This window comes from Apium graveolens, chromosome 11 (assembly GCF_009905375.1).
Source record: "Apium graveolens cultivar Ventura chromosome 11, ASM990537v1, whole genome shotgun sequence".
Taxonomy (NCBI): domain Eukaryota; kingdom Viridiplantae; phylum Streptophyta; class Magnoliopsida; order Apiales; family Apiaceae; genus Apium; species Apium graveolens.
In genome coordinates this window covers 76,675,910-76,689,213 of record NC_133657.1, presented here as the reverse complement: position 1 = coordinate 76,689,213, position 13,304 = coordinate 76,675,910, and the positions used below count along the sequence as shown (strand labels likewise).

Genomic DNA, 13,304 nt, shown 5'->3' with positions numbered 1-13,304 from the left:
AACTATTGAAAATAGTCCCCAACCAGGGACACAGAACAAAAGAGGGAGGGACACTGAAACTACACATTTACCAATTCAAGCCTTTTCAAGGAAGAAGAAGGCCAAAACCCTAGTTTCCACACAAGGGACACACACAGCACAGATACATCCACCAGTATCTGTGCCTTCTCAAATTCAGCTTGATGTGATTCCAGCAAATGTGGAATCACAGCCCCATTCTCTCAATATAGAAACACACCATTCCTCAAACTCTCCAACACCCTCTCTAGATGTGGATATGATATTCACATCAATTCCTGATTCTCCCTCATTAAAACTCAGGGAGGAGCCCCACTCAAAACCTGGTGATCATCATCTTTTAGATGATTTGTTGGATCATCAGCCAATTCTTTCAGATGTAGTTGCAGAATCTGTGTCCCCACACCTAAAATCAATCCACACAGATTCAACAATTATATCACTTTCTATCTCTACATCATTTCCTACTTCAACGGATATCTCTCATCCGTTGACAAGTGGTTGTTCTTCAACGGATAAGCTTAACAGCAGTTAAAGAAGAAATATTTGAATATCAATCTCTACAATGCTGAGAAATTGGATTCAGTTATACCCTATGGTACTATGCAAGATTTGTTGGGGAGACTGAGGAAGGCATCTGATGCTGACAAGAGGCTGGCCAGATTGGAAGATAGGGTTCAAATCATTGAAGACTCTATGGTCACCATTCTTGAGAATCAACAAACTCAAACAAATCTACTCATGCAGCTGGCCCAAGCACAAGGCTTGAACCCTACCCTTGATGATAACAAAAAGGGGGAGAATAAAGGGAAAGGGGAAGGAGAGCCATCTACAACAGTTCAGATTTCTCAAGTGCTAGTTCCTGTCATCACAACTTCTCCACCAATTCAAGTCAAAGGAAAGCTAGATGGAATTGATCTAATCCAGATAGCAGCAGCTGAATTGCAAGTCAAAGAGCAAAGGAAGAAGATTGATGAAAAGATGTAACTAATATTTGGTTCTACAACTTCTCAATCACAATTTGTGAAGCATAGCACAAAAGTGGAATCAATTATTATGGAACTCAAGCCAGTAGGGAGGCATAAGGATGGAGAAACTTCTTCCAAAGATCTACAACCTATGGTTCTCAAGCCCAACAACAGATCCAATAAGGACTCTACAAAGAATCCTCTAAAAGAGGTGGATTTTCCTCTTCCAAAAGCAGATGAGGACAAGCTTTTAGGAAGAAGTATTGCATATCTCAAAGAGACCATGGATGAGGCTGTAAGGAGAAACATGGCTATTATCTTCAGAGAGGGAAAGAGCATATGTGTGATGCAAGGACATCCCAAATTCTCAATAGCCAAGAGGGAAGAAACCAAAAGGTTGAAGGAAGAAGCCAAACAGCTAAAGGCTGACAAAAGAGCACAAGCAAAGCTTGAAAAACAGCTAAAGTCAAGTCAGGCTGAAGAACAGAAAGAAATTGAAGACAAAAGTGAAGATGAAGCTATGGGGGACATGGTTGGCACTGAGATGGAGGAAAGAAGTAAGGAAGAATGGCAGAAAGGAAAAAGAAAGAAGGTCAATGCAAAGAGAAAAAAGGTAGATAAGACTGAAGAAACCCAATCAATATCCAAACCACTACCCTCTATTCCTGAACCCATTGTACCTAACCCCTTCATGAACATTCATGGTGAAACAATCATTCCCAAGGAGGAACCAATTGATTGGGACACCATCAAATTGCCCACCTTCCTAACCTCCTTTCCACCATCAAAGAAGCAGAAAAGAAGAATCAAATCAACACCCTCTAAAGCCTCAATCAAATTCACACAGAAGCCTAAGCCTAAACCTCAAACCTCTAAAGATGATTATGTTCACATCTGTGACATAAAAGAATTTTCAGACATTGAACTCTATCTGGATGAGCTGGAGGATGTAAGGGGAATATCTGCCTACAGACAGCTACCAGAAAGACTAGTGTTCAAATACAAAGGAGCTGGGGAAAGAACATGGCCTCTTCACAGAATTCTGAATGAAGGCTACTCTACCTTGATTAGAGTCTACTCAGCCATATATAAGGATTCTGGCTTTACCAGAACTGCCAGGACTGAGATTCTCAACAAGATTGCCAACATAAGGAAAACTTGGAGGGAGCCCAATGTCTTGCCTAGAACTTTACTCATTCAAGAGAGAGGTATTACAATTCACAAATCACCTCATTGGTTGATGGAGTTCAGAGACAACAAAGGAGTCAGAAGATTTTTCAGAATTGAAGATCAGCTAAAGATTGCCAGTAATGAAACTCTCAAGGATATGCAATCTAAGTTAGATATCAATGAAGAAGATGAAGCTGAATTCTACAGACAACTTCAACTTCAAATAGAGGAGAATGACAGGAGGCTAGGAAAGAAAACCAGGGATCAAAGGAAAAGAAAGTAATTTGCTCAGGCTAAAGGAGCACCCTTGGAAACAATGTATTTCTTCAATTTCATCTCAGCATATACACTTTTGCAGCACTTTTGAATTTCTGCTTTGTTACAGTTTATATATTTGTTAAGTGTTTTGTTATCATCAAGCTAAACCCAAATTTATGCCTACAGTTCAAGTAGACATAAATAGGGGGAGATTGTTAGGAATATGTGTATTAGTTTGATGATAAGTTCAGCAAAACACTTAAGTAGAAATCTAGTGTTTGTAGCCTCAACGGATAAGACCATCTTGGCTATCCGTTGAAGGAGTAGTCTTACTTAGCAATAAGTTTGGTATTGTAGCACATCTCGCTCTCTGATTTCAAGCTGTAATTCTTAGATGTTGTTAGGAGATAATCAGTCATGTTGACTATTAATGGATGTACAAATAGGAGGGCTAATTGTAAATATTTCATGCCTTGTAATTTTGTATAAGTGAAGAAGTGTCAACGGATATTGAAGACCTTCAACGGATAAGAAACTAAGCTTCAACGGATGTCTCTAATGCTTCAACGGATAATATCCATCAACGGATAAGTGCTTCAACGGATAAAGCTTCAACTGCTAGAGCATCAACGGATAAAGTCATCAACGGATGAAAGCTTCAACGGATGCACTGCTAGAGCATCAACGGATAAAGCCATCAACGAATGGAAGCTTCAACGGATGCTCAGTCTCATAGCAGTTGATAGTGACAGTTAACAAAGCTGACAAAGGCACATGGATTGACAGAGATGTGGTAGCCTATTTCAGGAACAGTAGAAAAAGCAACCATTTTTAGTCTGGTTCATAATGGAAAGTCAACAGATAATTCCATATTACACTGGATAAAAATAGAACAGAAACAAGTGGAGAACTATTGTCTTATTGTACTTTATCTTTGTCTTCACTTATAAACTTGGTAATATATAAACCAAGTAGTAGCTAATAATTAGATGAGAATTTTTCCCTGAGCTGTTTAGAAATATCAAGAGAGAAAATCATCTAGTTTGTACTAGGAAGCAGCTGTGATTTAGTTTTGAATCACAGATTTTCTGAAATAACACATCTCTGGTGGAACAACAAATCCACCAGAAAATTTTTTAAGTTCTTTGTGTTCATTACATTTGTGTTTGAATATATATCTGTCTGCATCAGCTCCAAGCAATTCACACACATTTGATCACTCAAACACTTAGTCTTACAAACTGCTCAAAACTTGAAAAAGTTTTGAGATTTACATTCAACCCCCCCCTTCTGTAAATCTCATTGTTAGTCCACTGGGAATAACAAAAGTACAGAGCTCACAATGGTGAATTAGTTGAGATGAAGCCTAATACCGCCAAGATCACTACATTTCTGGGTATTAAGGGTGTTGAATTTAATCTGGAGTCTGACAAAGCTTATCTGATCAAACTGGATCAGGAAATAAGGAAAGCAAAGATTAATGATCTCAGGGCTGCTATCTTTCAGACAGGAGAAGATACAGTTGAACTTAAAGATGCTAAAAGGAGGATGATAAATGAACTTGAATATGCTGAGAGAACTCTTTTGAAGAACTATCTCTGAACAATTCCTGACATTCAAGAGATCAAACACTGAAGCCAAGTCAAGGACTACAACTGTTAAATTTTGAAGGATATACAGGCTAAAGCTGATATCAGACTTTAAGGATGGTAAAAGCTACAAGGACTGTGAGTTGTAGTTATTTAGTCAAATTCTCATATGCATTTGTACTTAATGTTTTTGACATCATCAAATATCTATTGAACTTGTATATTATGCTAATTTACAAGTTGGGGGAGATTGTTAGATATATTTGTGATGTCATGTCTAATAATGATTTGTGTTTAGTTTTTTCAGATCTTGACTAATAGGACAAATCAGAACTTAACTGGAAATCAGTACTTATACTGAAGTCAGAACTTAAGATATCAGAACTTAAGTTATCAGAACTTAAAATACCAGAAGATATTCATCAGGAGATAATATCAGGACTTAAGAAGACTTTCAGATAAGGAAGGCGGTTGATTGAAGGGAAAGAAGATTAAGACTAAAATATGAAGATATATGCATGGAGAAGAATTCTATGAAGAATAGAAGACTTGGAGGAAAAGATAACTAATTGATATATTTTAGGATACAGAATTATATTCGATATCAATTAGAGATTATCTTGTAACTGTGTGGTATATAAACACAACATAGGGTTTACACTAGATATGTTATCTTTATCGAGAATATTATTCATTGTAACCCTAGCAGCTCTCGTGATATTTGTTCATCACTGAGAGAGAACGGTTCCATTGCAATACTGTTTTATTAATAAGATTATTCTTTGTTACATACTTGTGTTCATAATTCGATTTGATTGTATTATACACTGTATTCAACCCCCTTCTACAGTGTGTATGACCTAACAATTTATTTCTCATATTCTTCTCCATTAGGAAATGAATAACACACAGAGGGGGGGTGAATGTGTTTTTATGTTTTTATGCTTTTCTTGAACTTTTTATGGTTGAACAAAGTAAATTAAATCTTGTAGTGAAATGTGTTACTTGCTGAAATTAAACATGCAATAATAAAGAACACATATCTTTCAAAACTCACTTCATTTTATATTAAAATTAAGACTGTTTTGCTACAAAATTTCTAGGCTCTTTGTTGATAAAGAGCTTAGCTTCTTCTTGAGAGTGTTACAAGATTTTCTATCTTAATTGTTGCAACTAACTAAAGGACCCGTGTTAACTTTATAATTTAGTTAACTGCTGGTTTACACAGTGTACAATAAGACATGCTATTAACTTTAGTAAACTGTCACTTGTCATTTCCATTTTAGGAAAAATGTATCTTCTATTTTTGGCTTAACATATATTAGCATCTTGTGTTTACTTTGATCTTCCTTTGTCAGTTAATCTTCACCATTGATCTTGCACACTCTTCAAGCTGCTTTTTATAGACTTGTCAATCCAGCTGGTTAGATTGTTTGTTGATTGTTAACCTTGGATATTGAACTGATCTGCAATTCTGTACTTTGAGATTTTACCTCGAGATCTCCAGTTTGGTCTATAGAGAACTTGACATCTCGATAAGTATAATGGCTTATCGAGATCTCTAATGCTCTATAGTTAATTTGACTTGTAGAGGTCTCTCAGTTCTCTATAAGAGAATTTGGCTTATCGATATCTCTAGTCTTCATATCTTCAGTTTGACTTATCGATATCTCTGAGTTCTCTAGTGACTTGTTGACTTGTCGATAACTCAGAGTTCTCTAGTCAAATTTGACTTGTCGATATCTCAGAATTCTCTAGTGAATTTTGACTTATCGATATCTCTGAGTACTCTAGTAGAATTTGACTTATCGATAACTCGGAGTTTTTTAATGAATGCTGACTTGTCGATAACTCTGAGTTCTCTAGTGAAGAAATGACTTGTCGATATCTCCAATCTTCATGTCTTCAATTTGGATTGTCGATATCTCTGAGTTCTCTAGTAGCTTTCCTGAGTTCTCTATAAGTCTGGAGTTCTCGAATAACTTCTCTATAACACTAAATCTGTGACTTGTAGAGATCTTGACTTAAAATATTTTTCCTAAAATAGATTTATTCAACTCCATGCTTCTTCATAATTCTTCTGAGGCATGATCTTCTTGATCTTCTTCCAAATAAAATTCTTAGGCTCGACACTGTTTATAGAAAAAGACTCCAGTCTGCTCCTTTGACATTTTTACAGACTTTAAATGTTACAAGTACAAAATATAAATTAAGATAACAATACAACTTACTTAGGGTTGTCAAATTAACTTAGTCTTGTTAAGGTACAGGCATGTCTTGCACAACATTCTCCATATCGCTTTTTTGGATAATTTTGAGTTTTAATTATGATTAATGCTTTTTTTCTTCAAACTGGTGGGATTTCTTGGGCTACATGATTTTGATTTGGTTGAGTTGTTTCTATTGGTTTCATTTCGTTTTGATTGGGACTTGATGATATTGGCTCATTGATAATATTGTTTATTTTTCGTTTTTTTCCCTCTCATCTTCCTTTATTTTTCTCGTGTTGATGATTAGGGTAAACCTAAACACATATGTATACTTCTCCACTTTTTATTTTTTTATTTGGTGCTTTAGGCACATTGACCCTACGAGGGATTGTTTAGTTTATTTGGTGCTCTAGGCACATTGATACCCTACGAGGGATTGGTTTAGTTTATTTGGTGCTCTAGACATATGGGCCTTTCGAGAGATTACTTTAGTTTATTTGGTGCTCTAGACATATAGGACCTTAATGAGATTGGTTTAGTTTATTTGGCACTTTAGGCACATTAGTTTACTTTATTGGGTACTCTAGGCACATTGACCCTTCACATGATTGATTTAGTTTATTTGGTATTTTAGGCACATTGGTTTATTTTATCTGTTGCTCTAGGAACACTGGCACTTTGCGAGATTAGATTAGATTTGTATACAGTTTTTTTTTGGTTGAGGATTAGAGATAATTTTTTGACTTGGAATAAATTATTTAGAGTTTGTTTTGATTGGTTATTGGATTTGATTTTATATTTGGATTTAGTTTCGATGGTTGCAGATTTATAATTTGGATTTAGTTTCGATGGTTGCGGATTTATTTTAGTTATAAAGTTGTTTTGGTTATCGGATAACGTGGACGGTTCTTCTCTTGATGATTGGCTTTCTTGTAAACTCTGATTTTGGGTTGGATACACTTGGACTGCTCTATTTTATCTTGTGTTGCCACATGTTTGGACAATTTCTCTTACTGGATTGCTCTATTTTCTCTTGTGTTGCTGTGTTTTTGGACGATTTCTCTTATGTTGCTACGCTATGGATTCTCTTGGAAGCTTTTGGTTGTTTTGGATTTGTGACTATGTTTGAATTCGTTTGGATATTCTTATTTCCTCAGTTGCAGTTTTGGATCGTTTGGTTATATGACTCTGTTTCCTGTTTGACAAACTCTCAATTTACCATCGTGAGTTTGAGGGAATGTTAACATGTTAAAATATATTATTATATAGTTTCATTAAGTTTCCTTATTTGTTAGGATGTTTTCTTTATTATTGTTTGGTTATTGCCTATATAAGCTCCTCTTCTATTATAATCGAGAACAAGTTACATTATAATAAAATTTTATTTTTCTCTCTTCCATCTATATTTTATGACAGAATTGCAGATTGCACCCCTTAACTTTGGCCAAAATTCAAAGTTATATATATGTTTTGATAAATTGCAGATTGCATCCCTTAACTTTAAAATCCGTTTTACCTTACACCCTTTTTGTAATTTGCCGTGAAATATGACTGTTAACGTTAGTCAACAAAAGTAATTTAGTACTTATATAATTAAAACACAGTTATATCTTAATCGATTTACCCAACATCAAATTTCACTCTCACCCCCAATTACCTATCGATTAAGAGTGAAACCTTAACACACAAATTGACATCAATTGAATAAGTAAAATGAAGGGGAGATTAAAGCTAGTGGAGGATGAAGCTCCCGATTACAGTGTAGTACCTGAAGGTGAAGTAACCGAAGATAAAGGTTAGTAGTTCGAACTTGAATTTGCACAATATATATGTATGTATATGTTTTGACTATTCATTTTATGCATGTATTGTGTGTTTAATTCGATTATAGATGATATGCTTTGCATTAAAGAAGGTCGTTGATGCCGTCGGTGGTCCCTTTGTGTTGTAGTAAATGTAAACATGAGTTCGATTAAAGTATGTAGTGGTCCTTTGTGTTTTTGTAGCTTTACATTTGTTTACTATAGTCACATGTATGGCGGGTCTTTGGAGTTTACTGTTTTATTGTATTTTAGTCCATTATAGAGTTTAGTAATTAAATTATTTTTTGTTTCAATTGGCTCTGTTTTCTTTACCATCAAAGTAAATTATGATGGAGAATCTACAGAGCATTTTAAGGATTACTTTGGTGGTAAAATAGCATACTTCGACTATTGTTCTAACAAGAAATTTAAAATGGGTGTCTTGGACGCATTGTTTGGAGCTTTGGGGTTAGAAATGGGTACCTATTATATGTGGTTATTGCTTACAGACCATGTGTTAGAGTTAGGAGCACCACGACCAGTTATAAATGATAATGATGTGGATATCTTTACAGATTTTATTGAAGTTGGATGTTGTAGTTTTGTCACATTGTATACTGCAGTAACCACAATAGAACCAATGAGAGATACTGATGGTTTTGAGGACTATGATTTCTCCTTCACTCAAATTGAGTTGGATGAAAGGGAACAAAGAATATCTGAAATGATAGAGGAATGTCATAGAAGTGAAGTGAAAATTCAAACTGATGGGAAAAAAAAAACATGTTACAAGTGACATACCATTTGAGGCTGATAACTCTAATATAGATTCTACTGAAACTGAAGCACCTGCACCAAGGAGGAGAATGAGAGTACCTCCTCCAAACCCACCTTCTAGAACTAGAAAACATGGGAGATTTTTAATGCTCAGAGTAAGTTTTATATTTATGCACTGTCATTTTGTATCTTGTAATGTAAAATTATGTGTAATGTGAGATCATATGTGTTTCATGAAATATGGGCTGTTTAAAAACACTGAGGATACACCGGTTGTACTAAATGATGATATAAAACTTACATCTTAGATGTTTAATTTACATCTTTAAGGAAATTGGAAGCTACAAAGGTTAAAAAACAACAACAAGTGGGTAAGAAGACTTGGTGTCCTTAGATGTTTAATTTTTCTTTTTTCATTAAGTAATGTTATTGGTCAGTCAAGGGTTAGCTTTTGGTAAGAATAAACTATGTTCAGTATTTGACTATGTAATGGGTGAAACAACTGCCTTGTGAACCGATCTATCTATTTATATGAACCATGACTTTTGTTTAATGTTTGTCAATGTATGGTTTGTCATGCTCTATTTTATTTACAGTGAATATGTTCTTATTTTCTGCATTTGTGGTCGATCATTTCACAACACAGAAGCTAGACTATCATCATTCATTGTAAAATCAAGACATTCATTTCAATAATTATTTATAATAAAATAGCTTAATACTTGCACAATTCGAACATTCAACATTACATTTCTGATACTTCATTACTCTTACACAATACATATAATCCAAGTAGAACTTAAGTCAAAATGAGCAAGGTCAAAGCTCTGCCACAGTGAAAGCATCTAGATCTTCAACTATTCAGGTCCATTTCCGAATACACCTCAACTTGTTGCGACATCTCCACTTGCTGCGATAACTCCATGTTCATAGCTTATAAAGCATTAATCCGTTTAAGCAATCCCGAAATAATGGTTGAGTACGATTACATAGTGGTGGTTCCACCCACTTAAAAAAGTTAGAATTATAATCGACGCAACTGATGAATCGACGATTGGGATTTGCATTCGTCCAAGCTTTTCTTTTAACCGCCCATTTCGATGGATGACAATGACATCTTTCCACCATGATTATTCAAGAAAAAAGGTTGAAATTTGGTGAAAAAGACAACTATTGGGGCTAAAAATTGATTAAACATGCCCACAATATATACACACACATTTTTTACCGTTCAAACACTAATATAACAACTTTACCCTTCAAACATTTAACGTTAACGGTCATATTTCACGAAAAATTACAAAAGGGGTGCAATGTGAAACGGGTTTTAAAGTTAAGGGATGCAATCTGCAATTTATCAAAACAGGTATACAACTTTGAATTTTGGCCAAAGTTAAGGGGTGAAATCCGCAATTCTCTCATATTTTATCAGTAATAAGATAAATGTTAGAATATGTCTTGAATCGATAAATGCCCAAACGCTGGAATTTCGGGGGGATTTCGGGATCTCTGTCTAATTTTTGTGCTTTCTATTAACGTTTATTATCTTTCTTGCTTGGGTTCTGACAATAAATGATCTTATGATAGCATAACTCATTCCTTAGTTCGATGTGACTCTTGAATCTTTATGGTCCCGGAATATGGTGGCTAGGGCTGCCCTGCATTTTGGGTTGATGCATAGATGTGTGACTATGGATGTTGAATATGGTCTTTTCTGATGGATCTCATATGGTAGATTTACAAGAGATTGATTTTTAAATTTTTTTAATGACATTGAAACAATGGTAATCTCAATACCAAGAAAAAGAAAGAAAAAAGCAGCAGCAATGGAAGAAAAAAAAACACTGGTTGTATTTTTTATCAACAGTGCTGGTCTATCTTGCAATCAAGAACTCCAGCAGTTGGAATGATTTTTGGAATTTCTGAAGCTGGTCTCGCGACCAAACTGGACGCTTTGGCGTAGCTTTGGGGAGTTTGTTGCCCGGAAGTCCTAAAGTAAGCACCATTCTGCATCACATCCCCTTCTGATCTCCAGTTCCAGTCCTTCCACTCTTCGTATCCTTTTGTGTTATCACGCTTTGTTACCTGAACAACAAGGAAACCAACTTTCAATAAACATAATTCTCTGTCGTTCATTCAAAATATTTTGATACAGATCAGGAATCGATCAATGTGTTGCATTGCATATTTGTTTTGTTTAACTGTGTTACTCTACATTCCTCTTGACATAAATGTGGTAAATTTAGTTTGTTCACAGAATTTGATCCATTACCTCCTTCGCAAAATTATCATCCGAGGCAATGAAGAGGTTTCCTTGGCTGTTGATCGTTGGGCTTGCACTTCCTCCAACAGCATACATTTTCCAAGCGGTATATACATTGTTCACAATATGAAAATATCCATGCCTGCATCTGCAAAAATTTGAGCTCAAATAAAATCACACATTTAATTTTGCACAAGCGAGTACTTTGTTTAGTCTCTCTCCTCCTTTTTCTTTCTTGTTCTTTTTTTTTTGCTTAATAGCAGGTTGGTTAATATCTACTTGTAGTTAGTTACCTAGGAATTCTTTGAACTAGACCTTCCCCAAAGTAATTGAAAGCAATCGTAACCTGCATATTCTTGTCAGGTAAAAAGTCATCGTGATGGCCCAGAAGCATAACTTCATTGTGATCAAACATGTAGTTGTTGGATATTGTGATTGCTGTCGACCCATAGACTACATCAATGAGTCCATCTTTGCAGTTTGCCAGGGTACAGTGATCAATCCAGATATCCCTGCCTGCAAAAATGGATATGCCATCCCCATCCGCGGCTCCCCTCAATTCATAATGGTCTGGTCCATCAATGACAACTGAATTTGCAGTAGAAGGTACACAGTCATGTACATAAATGCCATGTATGATAATATTTGTCACACTTTGTATAGTAATGCACGGTCCACTTGCTATTGCAACATCGGCTCCTCTGCCATCAATTGTCTTGTAAGAGTTCATTATGAGTTCACCCTTCAATGTTATGACCATGTCGTGATCAAATATGATCCACAGTGGTTCAGTTTGGATGACTGCATGTCGGAGTGTGCCTGGACTAGGATTCTTGGGATCATCGTCCTCAGAGTTTGTAACAACATATATTTCTCCATCACGTCCACCAATAGCATTACGTCCAAACCCCACTGCACAATCAGCTAGCATTCTCCGATTGCTTTCCCAATTCGGGTCACATCTCCAACAATCATCAATAGGGTTCCCTGTTCTGCATGACTCTGTTCCCATTGCATCACTCGCGTTCATCATTGAGCTCCTGTACAGAAAAATAAATTATTTCCTCAAAATGACAATGACCTATTTCAGACATAAGTATGTAGATAATAGTACAGCATTACTCTTGCTTCAACATAATAAATAATTTCCGAAAATTACCATCGAATGCCTTCTGAAACCTGCAGATGCGGACGAGCAGATGTTAAGGATGCACAAAAGAGAATGAGAACAGAGAGGAGATGAAAGGCAGACATTGAGGATGGGAAGTGGTACTGTAGGTTATTAAGCAAATCACAATATTAAGAAATGAATAAAGTGGTCCATTTATATAAACACTTGAGATTTAGGATTAAACACTATACTAGACTTATGGGACCTTCTGTTTAGTTCATATAGGACAGTGATATTAATTTATCTTTAATACTACATAAATAACTAGAAAAGATGATATATTCAAGATATAAATTGGATTGAATTTGACTGGAAAGAGCTGAAGCAATGAATGAGATTGAACAATATAAGTAGGTCGAGATTAAAGAATCTTTATAAGTTTGTATAAGTTGTTGAATCAAGGTGCATTTATACTTATATGCTGCAGAAAATGAGTTGAGATCTGATATAAACACTTGAGAAATCAGACTGCACGCATTATTAAGTCATTAACAACAAATTTCATGCTCATAATTGGCCGTACTCGCTGAACCTACCAAACCAAACCAACCTTTGCCAGCAATTATATTAGCAGATTTAATAGTTTCAAGTCCGGGTATGTTGTAAACCATGAAAAGGCAATCCAAGGATACAAAAGTGCATTAATTCATATATAATAGATTTTAGGATTAATATTCTGTTCGAGGAAAGGTAAACTCATTGTGCATTTTCTCTCGTGAATTCGCCTCTCCTTGTGACAAGCTCGTGAGTCCGAATAATTTGGTTTCTATTTCCATCATCGATTCAGACATTTCTCTAATATCTTAAGATTAAGATTTTAGAAGTTGGTTACTCAACGTGGTATCAGAAGTTAGGCTAGCGGGAGGAGTGTTAACTATATGATAATATAGTCTTCCTCTAACACCTTAAAATTTCAGATTAGTCGGTTATTCAACACTCATGAATTCGAATACTCATTACTCGTGATTGAAATTTGCATGGATTTATGTTATACTTATTTCTAAATACCGGTTACTCAACACTCATGAATTCGAATACTCATTACTTTTGATTAAAATTTGCATAAATTTATGTTATA

The 13,304-nt window shown here is 35.4% G+C and overlaps 1 protein-coding gene across 1 annotated transcript; it reads right to left on the bottom strand.

Moving 5' to 3' along the window:
* Window positions 1-10,524: 10,524 nt before the first annotated feature.
* On the bottom strand, window positions 10,525-12,594 carry LOC141697433 (putative pectate lyase 22). Its single transcript, XM_074501819.1, has 4 exons — window positions 12,215-12,594; window positions 11,349-12,095; window positions 11,065-11,203; window positions 10,525-10,877 (listed from the first exon to the last, which is right to left on the bottom strand). Exons 1-4 carry the CDS (start codon window positions 12,307-12,309, stop codon window positions 10,653-10,655), a joined length of 1,206 nt encoding a protein of 401 aa, XP_074357920.1. The 5' UTR covers window positions 12,310-12,594; the 3' UTR covers window positions 10,525-10,652.
* Window positions 12,595-13,304: the final 710 nt, after the last annotated feature.